This window comes from Homalodisca vitripennis, unplaced genomic scaffold (assembly GCF_021130785.1).
Source record: "Homalodisca vitripennis isolate AUS2020 unplaced genomic scaffold, UT_GWSS_2.1 ScUCBcl_1230;HRSCAF=4590, whole genome shotgun sequence".
NCBI classification, from domain to species: Eukaryota; Metazoa; Arthropoda; class Insecta; order Hemiptera; family Cicadellidae; genus Homalodisca; species Homalodisca vitripennis.
This window is the reverse complement of record NW_025777341.1, coordinates 2,639-29,946: the sequence shown is the minus strand read 5'-3', so window position 1 is coordinate 29,946 and position 27,308 is coordinate 2,639. Positions and strand designations below refer to the sequence as shown.

Below are 27,308 nucleotides of genomic sequence, written 5' to 3'. Positions count from 1 at the left end.
TAGTTTTAAAATAGTAAATTTAAAAATCACACTTCATTTTCAATTACTACAGAACAAAAGCAGCAGCAGCTGTCAACATTGCATAGCATGTCAGACATCTTTGGATTTTAATGGCTGATAACAATATAAAGACACATTATACATATAAACATGAGTACATAAAAGGAAATCGTGTAATCTCCCGATTCAATGGTGTAACTGTTATTATGATTTGAATGTGGATTCTTTGAAAAATAACGTAATTAGCAGACGTTGTTTATTGTGTTGCAAATTACAACTCTGCCACTTCATAACGGGCAAAATGCATTGTAATTTAGGACTTTACCTTGCCATTTACAGAATTTAAAAACTTACTGAAAATAAACGGTTTGTGGAATATTTACGTGTTTATATTGTGTGACTCCTACAGTAGGCTTGTGTGTGTTTTGCAGAATATCTGTAAAAGATGAGTGAAGGAGATAGTATGCAGGAGAATGGCATCTCTCCCGACACAGGGAGTGAGGAGCCACCAAAGAAGGCTCCAGCCAAGAAACTGACGGTGGAGAAGATCTACCAGAAGAAGTCACAGTTGGAGCACATTCTGCTTCGTCCCGACACCTATATCGGTGAGTTCTGTTCGTGTATGATTTGACTCTGTTAATAAACTCATAAAAGTTTGTGCAATTGCTCAAAATTGGGCAGTATGTTGTAACATTATATTATATAACATAAGTTTCGTCTTTGCTAACACGTAGATATCACTTCTGTTATAGATTTTTCAAGTTAAATTAAATAAATATAAATGCCTTTTTCTTATTATTTGTAAAACTGTACAAAACCTAAAACATGTTATAGATCAGAAAACTTTATATAATTTAATGTCCCAAAAAGGATTAACAAAATTAAAACTACACAAGGAAACATAGCAAAGCTGTTTCTTGCATTTTTTTTACTTCTTTTATCGCTTTTAGGTACCAATTAGACCTTCTGTGTGCTCTAAGGGGTTACATTGAGTGGATGTCTTTGGTTTTTTTATTAAGTTAGTGCTGTATATTTCCATGATGTTGTTGATATGGTAATTTGTTTCCGTAGTGTTAATGATGCCTACAGTATGTTGGCCATCTAAAGAGAAGACTAGGACTTGAAAATTAATGTTTTTCTGGTAACTGCCATCAGGTTCTGTCGAGCCTGTCACTGAAACCATGTGGGTGTATGACGCTGAGCTGGAGGCCATGTCTCAGAAAGAAATCACATATGTTCCTGGACTCTACAAGATTTTTGACGAAATCTTAGTCAACGCAGCTGATAACAAACAGCGGGACCCAAAGATGGATTGTATCAAAATCACAATAGACGCGTAAGTATATTTGTGTATTATTTTTATTTATGAATTGTCTTGGTGCATGTACTTTGTTATGTTATACAATACTTGCGTACATTACCCTGAAACCATGTATTATTTTGGTCTTGCCTAACAGTACACTGTTCTAAATATCACATATGAATGCAATAAAAACCCAATTACTAAAACTTCCATGATTGGAAAGCCTGGATTTTTTTCCTGAGGGAAAAGGACAGTTTGTCCTCGCGCTTAGTCCTAAAAGGACCGTTGCACCTCCCTTACTTACATTTGTGTCCTCAAAGTCCGAGGCTTTTGTAGAAGCCAATCAGATTGAGGGTTTTTGTTCTCTGATATCCTTGGGGCTGAGGAGATATGCTCCCAGGAATCATTTCTGAATTTCTAAGATGGCATACCAAATATGCTCTGCTGATTCCTTCTATTATCCACAGAGTCTACATTCGTCAGTCTGACTAAGGCCCACCCTCATAATATGTTTTCTTAGGGGGTCATGTCCTGTCAACATCCCTAACATCAGTCTTATTTCCTCCTTACTGTGATCCAAGGGAGCTGCCCACCCTTTATCGTAAGGAGAGATAAACATTTTGGATAGTCAATCCTGAGGCTCTACTCAAATTAATGTTTCTTATCCTCTTTTCCCCAATTTTTAAGAAGAGCTTTGCTATTGGAGAAAGCTATCCCGCAGCCTGGCTCAGGCCCCACCATAATGGACTCAGCTCCCTTTTTGGCGAGGATGTCTGCTTTTTCATTTCCATGAATGCCCTCATGGCCTGGCACCCAACCGAGTGTTACTCTGTTATTCGTTGCCAGCTCAGCTATAGCATTCTTACATTCCCAGAAACCCTGGTTATCTAAGACGACTTGAGAAATAATGAAAATAGTCATTTGGACACATGGCAACAACAGTATTATTTTGACAGCACTCAAAATACTTTATGCATGAACTGTCAATGGAGGATAACACCTCAACTGTCTTACCACCATGCCAATGTTTCACAGAATAATAAAATACTTCTCTCCACCATCCCAACTTTCACTAACTGCACGTCCAGACATATCTGTACCGTCAGTAGAGAATCACCACAATCTTTCTACCCCTATTCACCACTCTTCCCACACTGTCGTCCTTTCCACATCTTATGTTGCAGTGATGAGTTAAGTTTAGTTTACTGTTGCCTCTAACTGAAATAAAATGAAATGATTGTAAATATTTGTAAAAAGTCTTGTTCTATATATATTATAAAATAATACAGTAATAATAATATAATTTTAAGCATTAACTTAAATTTTTACTTTTCAGAAGTTTTTCGTATTAAAATAACCTTGTATTATCAAAAAGTTTGGTATTATGAAACTTTAGACGTGATTATTGATGTTTCACTGTGTATATAAAACTTCTCTGGAACCCATTAGAGTTTGGTACGTCACAAAAAACCTGCTACGAGCGCAGAGCTGCATATCTAATGAGGTTTGCCAGGGAGTGTTTTTAGTCTCTAAATTCCGAGGATGGGAAGACTTCTTTATCTTGTGGCCTCCAACTAAAGGCACTCACTGTTCTTGCTTTCTATACAGCCAAAACAGAATATATCCTATTTCATACAAATTTTGTTAAATCAAAATACAAATTCTATGAAAGAAAGTTACACATCCTGCACAGCTCGCTCATCTGAGCTAATATGGGCCACAGTTCTTTTAGTGCTAATAATCATTAACCCAGCTGTCCCTGTATACAAAGTAAAATATTTTAGTAGGGTAATACTCTAATAAAAATCACTCTAAAGATAGTTTTAATTATTCTTCTTACTTTGTAATTTTTATAAAACCAAAATATCTCGGCAAAATGAAAGAACTGATGAATACTACGTCAGGGAACTAAGTGTACCAATACATAGAAAGCGATGTCATGTAACATGACGCAAAACTATCAAACAGATGTTAACATATGGAATAAAATAAATGGAGCAAGATGTAAATCTGTGAATTCTATTCCTTTTGATTACTATGTTGAATGTTTCTCATCGCTTAATATTTATACTTTTTTTTTTTTTTCATTAAAAATTTGGTGAATTTTACCTTATTTAAAATATTTTTAGTTGCAACACATGCCAGTAGTACAATAATTGCATGATTTTAATGAGTTTGTAACAATGTACAGAGAAGCCAACACGGTGTCCGTTTGGAACAACGGAAAGGGAATCCCTGTGGTCGAGCACAAGGACGAGAAGATGTTCGTCCCCACCATGATCTTCGGGCATCTGTTGACTTCCTCCAACTACAACGACGAAGAGGAGAAAGTAACAGGCGGCAGGAACGGGTTTGGAGCAAAGCTCTGCAACATATTTAGTACCAAGTTCACTGTCGAGACTTCTTCTTCAGAGTACAAACGCTGTTTCAAACAGGTACAATGCATCATTTAGATTGTAGAATTTTTCTTAGAGAGGTGCAGAGGAGTATAGAGTATCAGGCAGTCATTACAATACCACATATGCTCTTCAGCTTTATAATAGATTATTATTCTGAACAACATTCTTTGTAACACAGTTTAGTTTCAATGGCATTATCATAATCTAAGTATCAGTGTTGTGAAATACTTGCAAATCATTGAGTAACATTGTGGTCTAACACTCAAGGTTTAAGTTCAACCAGAAATTTATTTTAAAGACAAATATACATCATAACTTAGCACCTTCAAATAGTGTTTGGCTGTTTAATATACGTAACTGTCTCGTAATTTCAGTTTGTACAGTGAAATTACAGCGCTTGGATAACTTTTATGTTTTGTAGTGCCGCCTGGTGGCTAGTCACATCAATAGGCCTAGCATATAAAACCTTCTCTGTGGAAAAAAAAATACATATACATACAAACTTTCATAATGATCGGTCTCGCATAGTTTCCGATTCTATAAAGGACATACAAACAAACATTCATTTTTGTATATAGATACATGTTGTTAACAATATTTTCACTTTCACAACTGATATCAGATTGATTGCTGGTTTGCCTAACATAGATTACTGTAAAGCTTGGTTTGCAAAGTTTAATCTAACCCTACCATCTGTTTATGTATTGGTGTTTTGATGTATGTTAAAGATAACTTGAATGACCTTGTTAGCCTCTGTGATAACATAACTATTTTACGAGAAATAGGAATGATCTGTTGCTGATGAAGTGTAAATACACAAGCACTAAAGTAGCTTTAGGTATCTGGGAATCAAATTGTACAATGCTTTACCTGAACATATAAAAAAATTATCTAGCCCTAGGTTTGAAACCTCCATAAAAAACATGTTGCTTAAGAAGTGTATATATAGTGTAAATGAATGTTACAATGCTAGTAATAGTATGCTTCTTTAACTTGTTTCACATGTTATAACTTGTTGACGTTGTTATTCACTATTGTAGTGTCCTGACAATAAATGATTTGATTTGATGAAATGTTGCGTTTTGCATGTGTACATTCACCAAATGATTCTGATGATGAGAACTGAATAGCTTCATGTTGGATTGAGGTGACTTTGGATGGGATGTTTAGACGATAAAGATGAACAAGATAATTTTACAATTTAGAATTGAAAGGTAGATAGATCTGGACATCTTACCCATACAATCAAATAATATGTAAAGTGACAAGTTATGCCTTGATTATTTTTGTTGTTTTATACACAGGAGAATTTACTAGAAAAGCTGCAATTGAAGTCTTTTTCTATACAATTCAAAGCAGGTGATAAATGGATTGTGATCCCTGATAGCTGGACTCAACAAATTTTCATTTCAGACTTGGGGAAACAACATGGCAAAGGCTTCCGAGCCCAAAATCAAGCCGTGTACTAAAGATGACGACGACTACACGAAGATAACTTTCTCGCCTGACCTCACCAAGTTCAAGATGGATCGTCTGGATGACGGCATCGTCTCTCTCATGTCCCGGAGAGCCTACGATGTTGCGGGCCTCCACACGTGGCGTCAAAGTTTTCCTTAATGGGAAGCGTTTGCCTGTGAGTTTGGATTAGTAATTTTTGGTTTTAGAATGGTGTTTTGGTATTTAAGAGAAATTTACAGCATTATAATTGTGTAGTGTCAAACTTTTTAACATCCTATTGTTGTGTTTGAGTGTATTATATGATGCTGTAAAATATGTGTTTAATTAACAAACAAACATATAACATAAATAAATTATTGCATAAGACATTAATAGTTTGTTGATATCCACTAAAAATTATGCCAATATATACAATTTTTAATCAAAACTACAAACATGAACACATTTTACCTTTCTTTGTTTTTTAATCTTGTACTATCCATATAAGGTTGTTCAACAAGATCAATCTGATCTTGAATACAGCTAATTCGTGTAATAACTTGATCCTTTAAATTTAAACGCATATTTATCCAATCACTGTTCAGATGAAAAATGGAACTTAAGCACAATTACGTAGACCTAACTTGACTAAGACTTGGTTATGTTTACAATCAAACTACTTCAGTAATTTGATTATTTTACCCTTAATTACTTTACTTATGTTTTATATTTTCTGTTTGAAATTCTTACTTATACTATAAGTTTTTTTTGAAATTGATACTGTCACTTTGAGTAGCTATTTTCAAGTTGCTGTGTTTTGTTGGTTTTTTGGTACTTTTTAACTTTGTACCAAAAACCAACATACTACTACTTTGTACTTTTTTTTGTTAGTTAAATTATTTATTTTTGTGTAACAATACACTTCTTTATTAATTAATCGTTTGAGCACTGCATACATTATATGTATTAAACTATGATGACCCGAAATAGTTGGTACTTTCAAGATCCACCTGTATCCATGTTTGTATAGTTTAAAGAGTAGTATGACCTAACAAAGGATTAATTCAATATTTTTTCTAAAACTTTGTAGGGCAAACACGTTATAATTTTAATAATGATTATTGAAATTTTCCACCTTACTATACTAGTAGGATTCAAAATACAAATAAGGGCAAATTTATAAAGTTTTTATTAATCTGCTTGGGGTTTCTTCAGATCAAGACCTTCAAGGACTACGTGGAACTGTACATTAAAGGCAAGGAGGATGAGACAGGAAACCCGTACAAAGTGATTTACGAAAACGTCAACGACAGGTGGGAGGTTGCTGTGACCATCTCCGATCGTGGCTTCCAACAAGTGTCGTTCGTCAACAGCATTGCTACGACCAAGGTTTGTGTTGCCACACTATGGTAATGTTTCTAGCTGTAAATTCTGAATGAATGTGTACACCTTCCAGGTTACAAACTATATCAGTTCATGTTAGAGATGTAGCCTCTAAAAGTGTTTTAAAATAATAACATAATATTAATAAACTTTTATCACTTTTATACTTTTATTTTACGTAGGTACAATGTACATTTCGGAATCATTGTATGAATCACTGTATAAAAATCATTGACAAATGAAGATTTTTATAAAGAATTAAACATTATTAAATACATAGCCCAAAATAATGGATATAAACCAAGCAAGATTGATATATTATTGAAGAATTACAAAAAGAAAGAAAATAAGAAGAAAGAAGAAAGAAATATCAAATACATTCAATCAGACTACCTTGGTAAACATTCTCACAAAATTAACAAATCATTTTATAAACAAGGATATCAATTGGCATTCAAAACATCGAACAACCTTGGACTTTTAATCAAAAACAAAAGCAATTCAACAAACCAAAATCAAAATTCAAAATTCAACAATAGTGGAGTATACAAATTAAATTGCAACGATTGTCAATCCCACTATATTGGACAAACCGGCCGATCATTCAAAATTAAATTTAATGAACACGTAAAAGCATTGAAAACATCATCAAATTCAAAATATGCAGACCATTTAAACAACACCGGCCATACATACACTAACATCATCGAAAACAATCTTGAAATTTTACACACAAGCAAAAAAAGTCGCATATTATCCACTTTAGAACATTTTGAAATTTACAAAAGTGCCAAAATTAATCATAATATATTATTAAATGACAAAGATTTTCTAACAAAAAATTTATTATTCGATAGACTTTTAAACAATATACAATGAATGATCTCACATAAAATTAAATACAACAAATTTAGCCACCAAGGTAGTAAAAAACACATGACAAATTGATTTTAATTATTTATTTTAACTTAACCTTATTTGTACCTGAAGATGATGGAATCAATGATTCCGAAATGTACATTGTACGTAAAATAAAAGTATAAAAGTGATAAAAGTTTATTAATATTATGTTATTATATCAGTTCTTTGTTTGCACTTGATATAAATACTCATTGTAATATTGTGAAATTCCTGGACTTAATTTAACTAACTCATTGTGGTTATAAGGATGCTGCATCCTTCTGTTCAGTGAACCAGGGCCTTAAAGGCACACATGCTGAGTCCTCAATTCTGTTTTTACACCAATAACTGTTGAGTTTTTTATATTTATACTATATTACATTTAAAACGCTTTAAGTTTAATGTGGTATATTGCTATTGTTGTGGTGAAAAATAACAAACACTTATAGAATGAGCTCATATGGGTACATTTTGCTCTACTATGTCATCAGTTTTGTTTGTAACTGAAGGTTGCTAATGTTTTTGTTTATGAAACAAATTGAGAAAATTATTTGTGGAAAGTAGAAATGACGGAAATTATAGTAATACTAGTAGTTACTCGTGGTTTCACGTGCAATTTCGTAAGTTTTTGCACCTGTATGAGTACTTCTGGCTCGAGCGAATTTATATTTCTAAGACCAATGTTGAATTTGCCTTCGTGCCACGATCAAGAAAATATGCCTTGTAAAACATTATTAATTTACTTCGGATTTTATATTTTAAGGCGTTCTTTAACTTTGTAATATTATTTTTTTAGTGGTCAAGACAATTGTTTTAAAACGAGAACATAATTTAAAGATTTTTGAAATGTGTAGATTTTGTTTAAAGTTAAAATTCCCATTCACATTTTATATTTTGAAGTTTTTTGAATTCATTTGCACGGTATTCAGTGTTGAAAAAAATGTAAAGGAGGATTTCACTTCCCTGTATGCACAAAGCTGTAATATTTCAGGGATGCTACAGGTCAGGGAAAAGTCAGGGAAAAAAAACAGGACTGGAAATCAGTTAAAAGTCAGGGAATCCGGTCTCAAGTCAGGGAAAAGTCAGGGAATTTCGACGTTGGTCAGGGAAAAATATAAAATCCCTTTACACAAATAAACTTACTGCTGCCGCGCCGAGTCCAAGCCTGCAGATGACGCGGCGCATGAAGCAGGCTTTTTTATATTTGCCACCCTGTTAGCCTCAACACCGCTTTTTTACACCCATTAATTGCCAAAAACCCTGTGGATTGCGTTGAAAAAAAGTCAGGGAAAAATGAAAAAATTTGGTCTGGAAATCAGGGAAAAGTCAGGGAATTTCATTATTGGACTCCTGTAGCAACCCTGTATTTGAAGTAACTGCTCTCTGTTCACAATAGAATAAGTGGCTAATTACTCCTTTGGTATGTCTAGGGTGGGAGACACGTGGACCATGTAGCTGACATGATCGTTAAACAGCTGATCGACACCATCAAGAAGAAGAACAAGGGTGGGTTAACAGTGAAACCCTTCCAAGTGAAGAACCACATGTGGATATTTGTCAACTGTCTCATCGTCAACCCCACGTTCGACTCCCAGACTAAAGAGACCATGACACTTCAAGCTAAAAGCTTTGGATCCAAGTGCAACTTGCCAGAAAAGTTCATTAACAGTGTGAGTTGTTGCGTCAGGTTTGAATAGAATGATCGTCCTGTTTGATAGTCTAGGCTACTCTTACTCTTCATCATCATCTTTCTTTCATTCCAATATTGCACCAAATCTGTCTAACATGTTGCCTTTTCTTAGTATTCCATAATTTTTCTGAACTTTTTCCTCCACTTTTCTCCCTTCATTAAAACACTCTCCATCTGTTTCCTCATTTGAATCCTTCACTATCTCTTGGCATTCTGTATTTCTTTCATTATTTTTACACTTGTAAAATATTTTATCATATCCTCATCTCTCTCTAATTTTAACCTACTTATCTAGAATAATTATTTAAATCTATTAATTTTTCCAATGATCAATCCGTATGGATGTACTCCAGAGGTGAAAATAAAAATTTTGTTCTGTAGAAAAAAACTTTCATTTGAAGTTCAGAAGGGTGATTCAAAGTTTGAACATATGTGTTTTTATATCTATCAGTTATGTTCATTAAACACGAATATGAAAGACTTTAGTAGAGTAGAGTTGATTTATGCCATAATAAATTGTTCATGAAGTTCAAGGATGGTTTTACAAAAGTTTTGTTGTAAGGGACTTTTTTGTGTCTCATTGTAAAACTTTCCCAAAATGTTGCTGGTGTGGCCTAGGTAAATGAATTGTATACAGTAAGGCAATTATCTACAGGAAATAATTAAAAGGTTGAATGTGTGGTAAATGGTAAAGTGCACTGCTATCCTAGGACATTTCAACTGGAAGATTTAGTTAGCCACATATGTTCGCAGATAACGTTTCTTTCATTAAGATTTTGTTTGGCTTAGATTTCTTGATGTGCTTAGTAGCCGTTTTGTGCCTAAATATTCGTTGCATGTACCCAAATATAAATATGGAAAAGTAATTTAAATAGTAATACTAAAACCTCTAATGCTACTATGTTACCTGCAGGTCTCAAAGTCGGGGATCATCGAGAACGTCTTGTCTTGGGCGAAGTTCAAGGCACAAACACAGCTCCAGAAAACTTGCAGTGGCAAGAAACAAAACAAACTTAAAGGTAACGTGTGTTCAATTTATACCGTTGTAATTGGAATGTTCTGTTGTCTGTTATTGTAGTTATACCACAACTCACACTGATACAGACAAATGATTGAAAAACAGTTGTATTGTAGTGACACAAATTATATTAAACGTGAATATATCATTGTTTTTAATCTAAAATAGCAAATGTGGACTAGTCACACATACAGACTGTTTAGCATAATATAACAGTAACGACTTTGTAAGAAACAATTTTTCAGTGAAAATGTCAATAAAAGCAATGATAAAAGTGTTATTTAGCTTGTCGCATTGTGTATTCAGAAAATGTAACAAATACACAGCCAGCGTGGTCTGCAACAGATAGGAACATCTTTTGGGCGTAGATAGTTCTCCTCTGGTATCGTAAAGAGAACTGAAGACCAAAATTGCTGATTCCTCAAGATTCCAATGATCCAGGAATTAAAATCCATCTGTAATTCGTATAAAAACTGTCCTTCCAAGATTTTAAACATTGCTGTCAATTATAAAAATAAAACAAATCACAATTATTTCCACAAAATACTAAAAACAGAAGTAAATATTTTATATTGAAAAAGAAAACAAATGTAGCATTTGGATATCTAATGGTAATAAAATATACAAGTAATACAATTCAAAATAGTTAACATTAAATAATTTAATGCTAATTATAGTATTGAAAAGTCATATCACAAAGGAATTAATCCATATATTGAAATAAAGAGAGAAATTAAAATTACTATATATATATATATACTATGGGCCTTAATGGCCTGTGTGCGTAGATTCGAGTTGAAATTTTTAGGATTAGAATTTTATCTTAAGAACTGTGTAGATTAAATTTAAAAATTTTTTAATTGAAAGAAGTTATGTGAAGCAGAATAGCTTATGGATATGACTTAAGAATTCTGATAATTAGCAATATTGTAGAGAAAGTAGACAAAACAAATAAAAATATTGAGTGTGAACAAAAATTACTAAAAGTTGATTTAATAACTCATGTACATGGATTTTTTATCTTTAGTTTGGAGAGGAATGATTGTTACCAAAAGTTCAGAGTTTATTATTTTCTTACAAGTATGCAGATACGGGTTGAAGGGATGGTTGTAAATATGTTACAAATTTATGCATGACTGTTTTTTGTCCAGGAGTGCCCAAGTTAGAAGACGCAAATGACGCAGGCACGAAAAACTCACTGGACTGCACTTTGATATTGACTGAGGGAGATTCAGCCAAGAGTTTGGCTGTGAGCGGGCTCGGTGTGGTTGGCCGTGACAAGTACGGTGTGTTCCCACTCCGAGGTAAACTGCTCAACGTGCGCGAGGCCACGCACAAACAGGTGTGTAACGGTTTCGCTTCATTGTGACAAACCGAGAACTGAGAAACTCACTCTATGCAAATAGCATTTTAGTGTGAATAAATAAGATTAACTAATTCATGGTTTACGTTTCTCTTTTGTCAGATTTTGGAGAACGCGGAAATCAACAACATTATCAAGATTGTTGGGCTTCAGTACAAAAAGAAATACGAGACAATGGACGACTTGAGGACCCTACGATATGGCAGGCTCATGATAATGACAGATCAAGATCAGGTGAGTTGTCCAGGATCTAAACGGAGCGGAGTAGAGTATGGTTAACTCTTATAAGTCCATGGAGTTGGTACAAACCCTATACTAGTACAACAGTACAGACAAGTGACTTGTTACAAGCCTGCAACTTTCAGTAGACAGTGGCAATTTACAAGGCATCACTGTTTCAAGGTCTGCTTGAAAATAGAATTGGCTTGTGTCACTGTCGCACTTCTCTGAAATCACGTGACCACAAATTCGAGACATATCGTTGAAAGCCTAAACCCCTTTTATGTTAACTAATTGCTTGATCTGCTCAAAGTTCTGGGTGTATTTAGATTAATGCATTGATTCCATATAGTCATAATGAGGAATGTAGAATCTTGGAGCATTGGAAAAACAGATATATAATTTAAAAAATTATATATTGGAAAATGTTGTATTCCTTTATCTAGTGATACTACAATAATGAGGAACATTTAAATTTCAGTCTCAACAACTTTAGCATCCTTCTTCTGTTTGTGACATTGTTATTGGGCATTTGGTATTGGTCTTGTCATCACAGGGGCTTTTGCCAAGTGCTCCAGGAACACCCTTGTAATCCTTATTGCAATATAAGCAGGAAAAACACTTATTGGTCTCTAGTTACAGCAGTTGGACACTACAAAATTAGCATGTGGTAATCCAGGTGTATGGTGTTAGGTACCTTTGGCAAACTCTTCAGGGTTATCCCTTTTTCTTTTTTTTTTTTTCCTTGGGGTGGCCTACTGCCATGCACTTAAGCCTCAAGGGCTTTTTGCGCACCCCGGAAACACCATGAGGCCCACCAGTCTACAACTTCAGCAGTTCAACAAACCGCCAAAAACAACCTATCAAGTCCTCCTGCGAAAATTCACCACCCCTGTCCAAGCTACCAAAGATGGCATACCGCTCTCTTGCTATTGCAGGGCAATCAAAGAGCAGGTGCTCAGCAGTCTCCTCCTGCTCATTACACCTTCCACAGAGCGGATCCTCTGACCCAGTCCTAGGGAATCCAGTCCGTTCAATCTTTGATGGTACTTTCAGTGTTCTTATGAGTATCTTCATTTGGGAATGCTGATAGCCGAGCGGTCTGAGACGTTGGACTTTGAGTCTGAGTTAGAGATAGCGCAGGTCAAATCCTGTCTGTGACCGTTGCACTTTTTATCAGTACCATCGACCTTGTACTGTATCGTCTTGCCTCCTTATTCTGTTTGATAAGATCCTCGCACAGGCTAGTGGTCCATGAGGATGGGCATAATTAAGGCTTAAAAGGAGATTGAAAAAAAATTTGCAATGTAACGGCAAGACGTTAAACATTTTTCTTCACTGATCAACCGAGTTGTTTTGAAGACACGTGGGTGTTCACTCCAATCTTGTCTGGTACTGCTATCAACCCATTAGGGGAATGAGAGAAGTGGATGAAGCCTTCATTTTATACCTTGTGTTGGGTCTTAATTGAGGCTTAACTACTACTTTAATTGTTTACTCGTTAATGATCAATTTGTTATCAGGTGGTCTTAGTGGTGTCTGTAGATTACAAAACATCCAACTGTTCCGTACTGAAGGACTGACATAACTTGTACTGTTCACTTAGGACGGATCACATATCAAAGGGCTCATCATCAATTTTATCCACACCAACTGGCCTTCGCTGCTCAAGCTGCCGTTCCTGGAGGAATTCATCACTCCCATCATCAAGGCGTCGAAAGGGAAGGAGGAGATTTCATTTTATTCTCTGCCAGAGTTCGAGGAATGGAAGAAAGAAAAGGACAACTGGCACACGTACAAGATCAAATACTACAAAGGTTTTTATTTTTTGCAATTCCTATTTGTTGCCTACTCTGTTTGGTAATTCAAGATACTTTATTTGTCTTTAAACATATATAAATGAAATTGACATTGTTAGTAAATTCATAACATTAGTATAACTAGCCAATACCAAATTCCTCAATTTCGTATAAACAAAATAGTTCGATAAGCCTAAGAAAATTGATAAATGATTAAAAACTAATGTACAACTACAATAAATAAATAAGTTCATAACATAACAACAACAAATAAAATATATAAGAAGTAATAATAGAGAATAAAACAAATAATAACTCAATAAATTTGTAACTGTGGCCTCAAAATTGACACAGGACAAATGCTCATCAAAAGGCTTTGTCCAATGAGAAATAATAAATAAATTTGAACAGAAACAACAATAATATAAAAAACAGTAGACTAAAATTTTATTTCACTAGTGTCAGGACAAATGTTTCTCAATTGAATAAAAGGTTTTGTCCTTCAATCAAGTACTAATAGAGCTTTTACTCAATAACCAATAACTGTATTATTTTTCATCTAATATAGGTGTTTTTGTTTGAAACAGTGTAACATTGATATTTACAGGGTGTTCTGTAATTTGTCGAAAATTTTACGGAATTGCTCGTTGGGTCCAAGCAAATAAAATAAAAATGCCTACTTTTTCCTGTGTTTTCATTCCCGTTGATTTACTTTTGTGTAGTATACTTTTATTTCCACGATTTCGATTCAGTATATGACCAATTGGGGAATTGTACAGGTTTGGGTACCTCCACTTCAAAGGAGGCAAAAGAATATTTCTCAGACATGAAGAGGCACAGGATCTTGTTCAAGCACGGCGGAGATGAGGATGATAAACACATCCTGATGGCCTTCAGCAAGAAGCTTGTAGACTCACGAAAGGAATGGCTCACCAACTGGATGACAGACTGCAAGCGGAGAGCTGAACTCGGTGAGTACTCGTCGCTGTTCAAAATCTCACATAAAAACCGGTACTTGTAAAAATTCCATAATTTTGGCAACAAATTTTTAAAATCTTTACAGTTTATTGTGTTAAAGCCAAATGATAAACTGATGTTTTTGGCATATGGTTATTGGTATTTACACAGTTGCTCTTTTACAATTTTCTGGTACATTGGATGGGAGTTTACATGGTCGATGGTTTGAATTACTCGTACATCTACTCTTACTCACATCTTGTGATGAATTTGCTCGTTAGATCAGTATTGTCTCACAATATGCCTCATTAAGTACTCAAAGCCAATATAGGTTATACAGGATGTTCATTATACTTCTCCAAATCACCATTCACTTTTTGATTTGTCCAGTTCAAAATAAATACAATATGCCATGGTCTAAAGTATAAAGTTCAAACTTAGCGTATTGTTTAGTCCAATTAAGATTTTTTTTTTTACAAATTTCAGAAAGATATCATACCAGGTTTTTGTAAAGGCGGCCTTACAAAATGTTCAAAACGGTAATAACTAAAAAGACGGGAGATTTTATGAAAAGTTTATAAGAATTACAGTAAATATAGATTACTTTTAAATGAACATTTTGATACAAAATTTATGTCACTACGGCAAATAATAACTGAACATTTAAGGTTTTACTAAGCTCCATCCCTCACTTAAAGTACAATAATCGAGTTATTAATGTTGTTCAACTGCTCATTAATTAAGTAATCAGTTCTGATTGTTGCAGATTACTAGCTCATTTTATAAACTTGTTTGCATGCTGTACACATTTTTGCCGACTTTATCTTTAAATTTCATCTCTTGATTGATATTTCTCCTCGAGCCACTTTATCCTTTAAAATGCAAGCGTTAGTCACTCATTTTCACAATGCAGCTAAATACATACACCAAAAGTGTTATTGACCTCGTACTTCACCGGAAGTAAAGAAAGAAGTTATAGCAAAATTTACGAAACAGTTGGCACACCTTGTGTAAAAGTATTTTGCTGTAATTTCAGTAGGTGTGGTGAAATTTAAGTTATGGCCACAAGCACCATGCATTTTACGATTATGTAGAGAAAATCAAGCATACTGATGGTCTGTGTTGTGCAGGTCTGCCTGAGGACTACTTGTACACGAAGACTACTCGTGTCGTGAGCTACAAGGATTTCATCAACAAGGAGTTAGTTCTGTTCAGCAACATGGACAACGAACGCTCCATCCCCAGCCTCGTGGATGGTCTCAAACCTGGTTCCCGGAAGGTCTGTACCATCCTGTCGACCGTTAATCACTAAGATCATTGATCTATACAAAGAAGTATTTAGTATAGGTTGATCGTGATGTACGAGATATGGGTGATTCTCAGAAAAGTGTACAGTTTGATGTATTGGCCTAAAAAACATCTACAAATAACGATAATTTTTTAAAGATTTTTATAAATTAAACTATTTAAATATAACAAGAAATGCTTGAAGGATGAAAAAGTAATTTTATAATATATTAACATTTTTTCACCTGTCCACACTATGTGACAAGTCACTGGTGTGGACAGTCACCAATTGTGTTTCTCAAAGTAAAAGTAATTAATTACATAATATTTAATATTATTATTTTAAATAATAAATCTATATGTAATTTTAATAGTATAAATAAAACAAATAAGAAAGTATGATTGAAAACAAAGTGAACTATTATTACTATAATGCAACAATTTGTATGAGTATCTGGGTTGAGAGTCACTTGTGTGGACTTAACTGAAAAACTAGGCAAAAAATTACTGCCTTCAAATCAGCTGTAGTTTTTGTTTGAGAAAGGAGGGAAACTAGGTATTGTTCCCAGTGGCTAGTAAAACTGATCTGTTTTGAGTTAGTTGGATGTTGTTTAGACGTTTCAAGTTGAAAATTGTGGAATAATCAAGCATACATCATCACCTGTGTTACCACGGTTACTTTGCAGGTAAATAGAACTTCCTTATATTAAAATGATTTTTTATTAGCTTTTACTGTAAACTAAAAGAAACCAACATATCTTTAAACCTAACCTCAATGTTCTAGTTGCTAGGCTCTGATGTGTTTATAATCATCACTTGTGTGGACATAACTGGTGTGGACATATGCTGTCCACACAAGTGACTGAAATGTCCACACCAGTGATTTCATATAACTACATGCCTTTTTATTTTATTTTATATATTATATTGAACTAAAAAGTTTTATTATATTTTAAATATACTTTTCAGTTACTTAAATGTGGTGAAGTTTATAACTATTACAGAGATCTGATTGAAATCATTACTATATCTTGCTATTATAATTGAGTGTTCAACCATCTGTAATATCCTATTTCTTTACATAATTTTTCTTTTCGAACTCTTTGCACTATAGGGCTAATTTTAATTTACATCTCACTTTTCCATTTAATGTTTATTTATTGGTTGGTGTTTTTTACAGGTTATTTCAAAGAAATCTGTAAAATGGCTAAGATAAAAGTTAAGAAGAAACCTAATGAAGCTTATTTAGCTAGAAGGAGGGAGCAAAAAAAGATGAGCATGAGGAGAGTGAGAGAAAAATTAAAAAATGACCCCTTTAAAACATGAGGAAGAAAAGTTAAAGAGAAGGGAACATTATAAAAATTTAAAAAAAAGAAGGACAAATTAAGTTGATTCATGAAATGACCGAAAGGTAACAAAGAAAAATTAGACGGAGTTTGGCGAAACCGCTACCAAAAGTACAGGAATAGGCAAAAACATATGGAGGAGCAGCAACAGTTTTTAAAAATTAAACACTCCACCAGAAAGTCCACAGGTTATGGATGCAGAAGAAATACCTAGACCAAGCAGACAGAGTGAAAGTGGGAAAAAAATTGCAAAGCGAAATAGAGAAAAAAAGAAATCAACAAATTAAAGAAGGCAGAACAAAAGGTTAACAAATATAAGTCAAGATTATCTAGGTTCAAACATCAAAGTAGGGCGGAAAAGTGTATAATTCATGATGACACGCCCAGAAAGGTTGTGGCAAGTTTGCTTGGAGATCAGAAAGTGTCTAGGGAAGTCAGAAAAAAGTTACTTTTTGGAGAAGTACTTGCAAAGCAATTAAAAGAAAATTATAAAAATGACAAAAATGCTAGTGTTCGGAAATTCTTTTCAGGAAAGGTAATTCGAAAATACAGATTCCTTGAATACATGAGGTCACTTACCTCTCGTCAAGCATGTATAGATAAAGGATATCTTCATAAGAAGAAAATTTATGCTCACGCAAAGGTTTTGCAGCAAAGTGTTGTGCAGTTTTTGGAGCGTGATGATAACAGCAGAATGACTTCAGGAAAAAAAGAAACTATAACCGTCAAAAAACTGAAGAAAACAAAAGAGGTACCTCAATGAGTCACTCCAAAAATTGCATGCTAAATATTTGAAGGAAAACCCAATCTATGCAAATTTTAGCTACTCATTTTTTTTGTAAGCTTCGTCCATTTTGGGTTGTCATACCTACAGTTGCTATAAGAGACACTTGCTTATGTAAAATGCATGCAAATGTTGGACTGCTTACGCAACTAAAAAAACTTAATATAATAAGTGAAAGAACACACCTTCTGAAATTTTGAAAAACCTATGCTGTCCTGGTGAGCTTCAGGAAAAATGTTTGCGAAGAGAGTGTTACAATTGTGCTGTCAAACAAATAGAGTTTAATGAAATTAACAGCACAGAAAAAACCTTTTATGAGAAATGGTTAACCAAGAAAGTACCTATAATGATAAAAGGAAATGTGAAACTCAGCCAAAAAACTCTTAAAACAAAAATAGAGTATGAATTGGGACATTTAGTTGTGGAAATGAAGAGGATGATTGTACCCTACATGAATCATGTCTGCAACATTATCCATCAGTTTGAAGCAATACAAAATGTGAAAGAGAACTTGACTGAATGTGAAGCTTTGCTTACCTTCGAGTACTCTCAGAACTATGCATGCAAATATTTCAGTGAGATACAATCATTTCACTTTGGTGGAAGTAGGACCCAAATCACCCTTCATACTTCAGTATTATATTATAAAAATGAAAATAAACTAAAACACAAAAGCTTCTGCTCGATATCAAAAAGTCTGCGACATGATCCATCAGCCGTTTGTGCACATTTGGATCCTGAGATTAAATGCATAAAAATGATTGTACCAAACCTGAAAAAAATCCATCTTCTTAGTGATGGACCATCGACACAGTATAAGAGCAAGTCAATGTTTCACTTATTCGGGAATCATCTGTGTCCAAAACTTGGTGTTGAAGAGGTAGTATGGCACTACTCAGAAGCAGGACACGGGAAAGGTGCTGCTGATGGGGATCGGTGGAAGCGTTAAGAGGTTGGCAGACAGTTTGGTTAGTAGGACAGATATTGCAACTTTTGAACAGTTTGAAAGTTCAATCAGAGAAAACTGTAAAGAGACAACACAATTTTCTCTGTCTCTAATGACAAAATAATTGAAATAGATAAAATTTTACCAGCGGAACCTTTGAAAACCTTAACTGGAACGATGAAGATACACCAGCTGACCTGGGATAAAGAAAAACCCATGGTTATACAGACCAGAACATTAAGCTGCCTTAAATGTTCAAGTAGTAAACCATGCTTGCATTTTGACATGGGTGAAATCAAATTGATGACAACTGAGGAGAGAGAAACAAATCAGCCTAGTATCCTTTTGTACAAATATTTTATGGTTTATTTTGGGTAAGGTGAAAGATGAAAGGGTAATAAGTAACAATATGTTTGTATATATGTGTGTGTGTGTGTGTTGTATTGTGTGTATGTGGGTGTGCATGTATGCGTGTGCACACAGAGAAGGTATTATTTTTTATAGTGCTTTTGTGTTTGGTGCCTTTAAAACAATGGTGCCTTTCTTTGTAGATTTAAACCTAATGAAAACAAACATTTTTCCTCAACAATAATTTTTAGGAAATGACAGAGTCCATTATAGAGACGTATATTCAGATGATGATGAGACCTTGATGACAAACTCAACAACACACCTAAAGTCAACGACTACGTTTTAGTCAAGATTCATGGGAAGTCCAGCTTCTATTACTACATTGGTCAAATCAAAAAAAAATTCAATGATGAATTTTTGATCAAATTCATGAAGAAGAGTGGGAAAAAAATTTGTGTGGCCAGTGGTGGAAGACATTTCATCTGTTGAGTTAACGGACATTATTACTGTTCTGGAACAACCTAATATAAATAATAGGCAACAATATGAATTTTCTGTACCAGAAATGTATCATTTAAAACTAGCTTAAGATCTAATGTGTGTGTTTGTGTTTCCTACTTCTTTAAACATCCATGTTTAAGAGAAATAAATTTGAAAGCTGACATGTTATTAAAAGCGCTTTATTTGTCAATTTTGCTTAGGCTGAAAATTATTCTTTAATCAATACGTAAACATTAATGATTAAAAAACTTAATTGAAATTAGCTAATAATAATAACAATAAATTAAAAAAAAAACACTAACAAAAAACTAAACTTTGTCTAATAGGGCATGATACTCTACTCTGGTCACTGGTATGGACACCATTGTCACCGGTGTGGACAGTGTTCAATGTTTTGCATTAATTTTTTAGCAAAAAAAAATTTTTTTTAAGCTTGACTACTATTTTTATTGACATTATGGGCTTAAAAGCTGTTTAATTTGATAACTTTACAAAATAATTATGAAATAAATTTTTTTAAACTTTAAAGTACTTATACTGTACACACATTTTGGAGAATCACCCATATATTAAAAAAACACAATTGGGATTGGAAATATAACAAGTTAATGGATATATTTAAGGATTTAAAACTTGAATTGTTAACAGTATTTTTTTTTCTCCTGTGTTTTTAGATATGCTTTCACCCAGTGCCACTTACATTGCTAGAAGCAGGTCTTAAATAATGTTTTTAAACATGTAATGTCCATCACTCGCATGTTCTGATATCTTTGCAATATCTTTTATTTAAACCTGTATAATACTAAAATATTGGATACAGATATTCTGATATATTATTTTATGATAAATTAAAATGCGGTGAATGTGTCTGTCTTACACTATTGTGAAAGCCTTAATCATATTTGGTCCACTGTGCAAGTAAGTGGTAGAATTTCAAATATTCACTGAGTTTTTATACGGTAATATTTTGTTGTAGGATCCTTGAAACAACCATGAGTATGAACGTAATAGCACTTAAAAAAAGACAGATCATTCTTTATAAAATTGACCAAATCTCTGCAAATGGAGCTGTCTTATTTTATTTAGCATCTGCATTCAGTTAAAAAGTCAATATTCCCAAATGGAATTAAGTGGCAGCATTAAATGCTTTCATGAATTTACTTGCTTCAATCTAAATGCCTTAAAAATCTGTAATGAGAACATTTGAATTAAGAATAAAATCTAATCCCAAATTTAAAAAACAAATCTTTAAAAAAATCCCTTATGAAAATTAGTAACAGTAAATTTGCAGTTTCAAGAACTTAGTTGTTTTATGCAATAAGTGGTCAATAAACTGTAACTCTGGTTCTGATCTAGGTCCTTTTCACGTGCTTGAAACGTAACGATAAGCGGGAGATCAAGGTGGCGCAGCTGGCAGGTTCAGTGGCCGAACACTCGGCGTATCACCACGGTGAAATGTCGCTCATGTCCACAATCATCAATTTAGCGCAAAACTACGTCGGCAGCAACAACTTGAACCTGCTGCAGCCTATTGGTCAGTTCGGCACAAGACTACAGGGCGGCAAGGACGCGGCCAGCCCCAGATATATCTTCACAATGATGAGGTTAGCAGTTTAATCACATCTTTGTCATCACTGGAATCATAAGGCTTTAATGTGTTAGTATTAATGTATAATTAATTAAATTCTTAAATAAGGTTTTATCAGCTCTTTCTGGTTGATAAAACTTTGTTTTCATTTAAATCTATTGGGAATATGTGAATAAAATCGCAATAATTTGTCCACAAAATAATAATATGTTAAGAGTATATTTTAATCATTAGACCTTGTGTCATTGATAGTTTATTATTAGTATAGTTTTTGTTTTCTGAAATACTTGTTATTTGGTATAAATATTATTTATTACAGTTTATTAGGGTATATATACAATATTTTCATTGAAAATGAAGTTAAGATAAGAAACTTATACAATAAATAAGACATTTTTACTCTAAAGGCGTTAACAAAATTGTATTAAACTGGGGCTTTAACTTAAAATTAATATACAATTTTGTAAAGAAAGTAAAATCAAACAAAAATTATAGTTTTGTACCTTGTTTGAGACTATATTTTTTAAAACCTAATCATGAAAGAAATCATGCATTACCTTAATATTTCATGATAAGATGTTGTAGGTTAAAAACTATCATGTCGTATTTTGTGAATTTGAATGCAGATTCATGTAAAAATTTACACTTTTTATGTAGTCTTGAAAGGATTAAAATTATGTGCAATTACTTCTATTTAAGATTTTCAACATAACTGTTACGGTGATCTCTTCCACAATTTTATTAACACTGCGTCATGCTGCGTACTAATCTCTTATGTCATATATCCAGTTTTGTCTCCAAAATTCCAGTTTTTCTTTAGTTTAGGAAAACTAAAATTATCAGTTTAAAATTTGGATTCCTCAATTTTCTTAAAATAAAGTATTTTTTGTATGAAATACAGAAGTAACGTGTGTGTACTACTTTGGAAAAATTTTAAAGCTGATGAGTTTAACCTTTCACACGTTTCTGTTTGTGATATATTTCTGTATCTTGTCACAGCCCCCTGACAAGACTCATCTTTCATCCCCACGACGATCCACTGCTCAAATATCTAAAAGATGACAACCAGAAGATTGAGCCTGTTTGGTACATTCCAATAATACCGATGATCCTGGTGAACGGCGCCTCCGGCATCGGCACTGGCTGGATGACAAAAATACCCAACTACAACCCTCGTGAGATCATCCAAGTGCTAAAAAGGATGATGGAGGGAGAAGAAAGCGCACAATTTGGTAAGCAGCTTGTGCTGATTGTTGAAATCAAGTGATATTTCCTCAAGGAGCAATTTGAGTGTATCTCGGAGTCAGATTGTATGTGCTGATAACCTTTTTAGTAGTAATAACTGCATTATTTTTTTTGTCCATGAAATCTGTGGGTGGACAATACAATATTTTCTGTTTTAAGGTTTCAGTGAAGTTTTGGTTGCTTTGGACTTTACCCTTAGTGTTTTTAATGGAAAAGACATTTTTCATACTTCCACATTTAAATTTATTTAAAAAGCAACTTTCGTCGGTTAAGGCATCATCAGTTAGATATTTAAAACCTGCTCACTTCCATCAAGAATACAAAGCAGAAAATGTACCCTTAGTGGTTTGAAGCGTTATAACTCCTAGTCCCTTCCAACTAATCTTATTAATTAAAGATTCTTTCTTGATCAGCAAGAACCTAAATTATCATCAAGACTATACATCACCATATTTCATTTCAGTTAAACTTTTAGAATTTTGTCTGAAAGTCACATTTTTTTCTAAACATTAGCAGATAAAATATGTCTTGACTTTCAATTTATGTTTTGGTTTTTTTAAAACTAAATGGATTATTTTTGTTAAATTCATGTTTATTTCCTTCAATTAAAGAATCACTTTTGAATTGTTTCCAATTTGCTAGATAATGTGATTGATTAATTGGTTGTCATATCGAACAATCGGCACAGTAAATTATGGTAAGAGATTTCCTGTAAGATTTTCAGTCAGTAGAAATGAGATTCGGTCAAAACACAGTATACAACATCTTAAGTGATAAAGAACTTGTAGCCATGACATTAATGAACTTGTATATTTGTCAGTGTGTGGCATTATAATGTTTATGTCTGTCGTTTGTAGAAACCATGGTACAAGAACTTCCGCGGAGACATAGAGCAGTTCGGCATGGACAGTTATATGTGCAGTGGGGAGTTGTCTGTGATGGGGCCAGACAAGCTGGAGATCACAGAACTGCCTATCGGTACGTGGACTCAGGCCTACAAGGAGGCCGTCATGGAGGTGATGCTGCACGGAGACACCGATAAGAAACCCGCAGTCATCTCGTAAGTGCTCTCTCATGTTTTTTTTTTTTTACATTGAGGTGTAACTGAGGAATATCATATCAATGCTGGCATGTTATCAAATTTCTTGGTAGCTAGATACTCTATTGTGCTTACAACTTCAAACTAACACTTGAAAATACTTTTGAACTTTTTGAATTGTAATAATATCCAACAACTTAATCACAATGTGGTGGTCCACTTAATTATTGATGTAGCAATTCTCAATTTTAAGTTTTAGGTCATCACATAGTTTTGTGAATGTTGTACAGCTATAATTTTAAACCTCTGCGTGGATTGAAGGAGGAAGATTACGTTTATATTTTATAAATAAAAATAACAGAAGCAAGTAATTTTCTCAATCTAAATATATCAATGATATTAGCAATAGATGGAAAATGAAATACATTAAATGTAGCGTTGATGGTCTTTGCTCATAGTATGAAGTCCACCAGCAAAATACCATGCTTTTTCCGGAATGCAGCAAAGTCTTTGCGCTGTAACTTTTCGTCTCCTGTAATAATTTGGTTCAATATGTCATCTCTCTCTTTGTTGTAATAAAAGAATCAAGAAAATGTCAAAAATCTTTTACTTGTCTAGAGTTTGGGTACCCACCGAGAACATAATTTTAGATTTGTTTGTCACAACTTATACTTTGATGGAGTGGTTATCTTGAATTTTTGTCGTGGCGGACATATTTTTCAATTTCACTTATCAAATCCAGTAATCACAGATGGTCTACTGGAACATCCTACTTTTGAAACTAACTTTTACTTATTTCGTTTCACCATAAACTTCACGAAGCTGTCAATGATCACTGTCATCCAAGGGACAACAGTCCTTACTCCAAAAACACCCCTCGTATTTAGGGGAAGTATGTGGAATTTAGCCTTGTATTGGAAGCTAGCCTTTGTTTGATGACATCTTTGTGTCCCCAGAGACTACAAGGAGTATCATACTGACACGACAGTCAGATTCGTCGTGACACTGTCTGCAGACAAAACTACTGAAGTTGGAAGAGGAAGGTCTCCACAAAGCTTTCAAGCTGCAGTCCAGTATGAGCATCTCTTGCATGGTACGTTACAGTTGTACAAGTCCTTGTGTTTTGTTTAGTCTTATTTACCAGATTGATTAAATAAACACAATGAAGAATTAGTTTGGGGTGGCAGGTGGGTGGAATTGTGTAATGTGTACCAAATGTGGTATGTTAAAGAGAGCCTAATGAAAAAGCATAATAACATGTTAATTGCGTTTTACTCTATGTCTCTGTATTTATTATATTTTACTTTATCCTAAACGATATCACAATTCTGTACACTGAACGTAGAACTACATATACTCAAATTACTACGACTTCTTAGAATAATTTCTAAAGAATTACTCTACCATCTCAGTGTAACTCTCCAGATGGTACAGATATATTACTAAAAAATACAACGTAATTATATAAAAATAGGATGTTCCCATCAAATGAAGCATTTTGTTTTCCTTGCGTCGAAGAAATTTGTGTTTTTAGTCTTTTAGTCAATTTGATTTGTATTCGGGTGCATAACACATGCCATAATAGTTTTTAGATCCGTTATACAGATTTTAATCTCTGAGTGTTATGAGTTTTAAGTCATTGTATTAATTTTCGTTTGACTTTCTAATGTTTCAGTGCGCATTTTGACAAGGACAATGTCCTGAAAAAAGTACGAAAACATCAAAACAATCCTCACAGAGTTCTACGAGGTGAGACTGGAGTACTACGAGAAGAGGAAGGCTTACCTGGAGGGGATGCTGCAGGCTGAGGCGGCCAAGCTAAGCAACCAGGCCAGGTAAGCAGTGATGTGTTTAAATGTAAAATAAACCTCTGTGGATATTCCCGTGAAGATACCGTTGGAGAGTGTCTCTCACCTGGATACCTCCATTCAGCTGTTTGGCACGGATTTCACTGAAAACTCCACAATTCATCACCACAGTTAATGTCAGTCACTGCTCCACATAGTTCCTTAATCCTCAAACTCGCTGCTCTTTCTGCTCTTAAAAACAAATTGTTCACGCAATTTTCCTTTTTCCAAAAACTTGTGCACTACCATACCAATCTGCTCGACTATTAATTTTGTTTGCTAAGGAGCCGATTTTCAGCGAGTAGTGCACTCAATTTTCAACATTTTCTTTTGTATTTTTTTAAGAAGATTACCTTTTATGCTATATTTGCGCCCGTCCTCAAGGGCCTGTGCGAGGATCTTATCAAACAGAATAAGGGGGAGAGCCGATACAGTACAAGGTCGATGGTACTGATAAAAAGTGCAAGGGTCACAGACAGGATTCGAACCTGCACTATCTCTAACTCAGACTCAAAGTCCAACGTCTTAGATCGCTCGGTACCATCGGTACTCCCATTTCTTACTGACAGTTGACCTGTTCTTGAATCATCTTCAAGATGACCACTTTTTAAAACACAAAAACTACTTGACACCTTTGGAGGCTCAAGCATTCATCGGGATGTGCTGTGTGTATCATTGTATACACTTCCGATGCAGTATTACCGCATTTAAAACTGAATTTAATTGCAGCTCATTGCTCCATTTTGCAAATTCCGATTTTGGCCTCAGCAAGCAAATGATCTTTAATCAACTAAAGCTACATAGTTCAACAATTTTCCGAGAGATAGGAAAGTCACTTGTAAATCTGTAAGAAACTTTTTCAGAATGTTTTGAAGGCACTGTGTGTTAAATATAAATTATAAACTATTAGCATTAACATATCATTGTGTATTTAAGTTTTCATTGGCAGAGAAACACTAAAATCTAAATTTCTGAAGTGTAACATTTTTGAATTTGAGTTGAGATGCTATTAATAACACAATTTTTAACTCCAGCCCATGTTATAGGCAAAGCCTTCAGATGTGTACTGACAAATTTTCTTTGCCTTAACCCTTTAAAGAGTTACCTTTTTCCTTTTAGCCTCCCTTTATGCGAAATATTTTGGTTGAAATATATGAGAACTATTAAACCACAGAGGTCCTACCTTTTTACTATTCAGTTATTTTGTATTTAACCTTTTTGGTCAGATATATGTTTTAATAACCAAATTAACATAATTATGATCGGAAGACCAAATACTTGTCAAACAAATTTCTACATTTTAGGTGATTAATACTAATGTCGTTTATAGTTACCTTGCTTTACAGATAAAATAAATCCAAAGAATACAGTTTAAACTTTACATTTAAATAACTGCATGCATACTGAAATAAATGTATTGCCACAAATGCTTTGTCCCAGAAACATAAACCTCATAAAAGTAAAATAGTGTACAACGAGGAAATTTATCACGTATTTCAGGACAAAATTGAATTAATTCATCAAAAACCATTTAGATGTTAACTTTTTTATTAACATTTTGAAAATGTATGTAATGACTTTATACAATTTTTGAATTAATCTCGTAATGTTTCAGGTTAATTCTTTGAAGATTGTGGTGGCATATTAAATAAACGATTACCTTGTTATTTTTAGTTTAATTCTTTTAAGCTGTAAACTGCTTTGTATATATCCATTCTTGAAGAAACGTGTCAGAATATTAACTACGGACTTGTTACTCCTCAGGTTCATCGTTGAGAAATGTGATGGCATTTTGACCATTGAGAACAAAAAGAAGAAGGCCATGATTGAAGAGTTGGTCAAGAAAGGTTACGACTCCGATCCTGTCAAGGCTTGGAAGTTAAAGCAAGACAGGGAAGCAGTTTTG

At 33.9% G+C, this 27,308-nt stretch overlaps 2 protein-coding genes across 2 annotated transcripts; both read left to right on the top strand.

Moving 5' to 3' along the window:
- The first annotated feature begins 427 nt into the window (after positions 1-427).
- LOC124371280 (DNA topoisomerase 2-like) lies at positions 428-24,571 on the top strand. Its single transcript, XM_046829619.1, is given in 17 exon segments — positions 428-605; positions 1,156-1,336; positions 3,495-3,738; positions 5,116-5,286; positions 5,288-5,335; positions 6,355-6,528; positions 8,853-9,092; positions 10,026-10,131; positions 11,282-11,472; positions 11,596-11,727; positions 13,319-13,529; positions 14,291-14,482; positions 15,599-15,747; positions 21,040-21,287; positions 22,271-22,503; positions 23,374-23,576; positions 24,512-24,571. Coding segments are annotated over 16 exon segments (2,865 nt in total). The 5' UTR covers positions 428-445; the 3' UTR covers positions 23,559-23,576; positions 24,512-24,571.
- Positions 24,108-27,308, top strand: LOC124371279 (DNA topoisomerase 2-alpha-like; the record flags this gene model as incomplete). Its single annotated transcript, XM_046829618.1, has 4 exons — positions 24,108-24,127; positions 24,512-24,648; positions 25,294-25,390; positions 27,167-27,308. Coding segments are annotated over exons 1-4 (396 nt in total), but the record flags the coding sequence as incomplete, so codon positions are not given.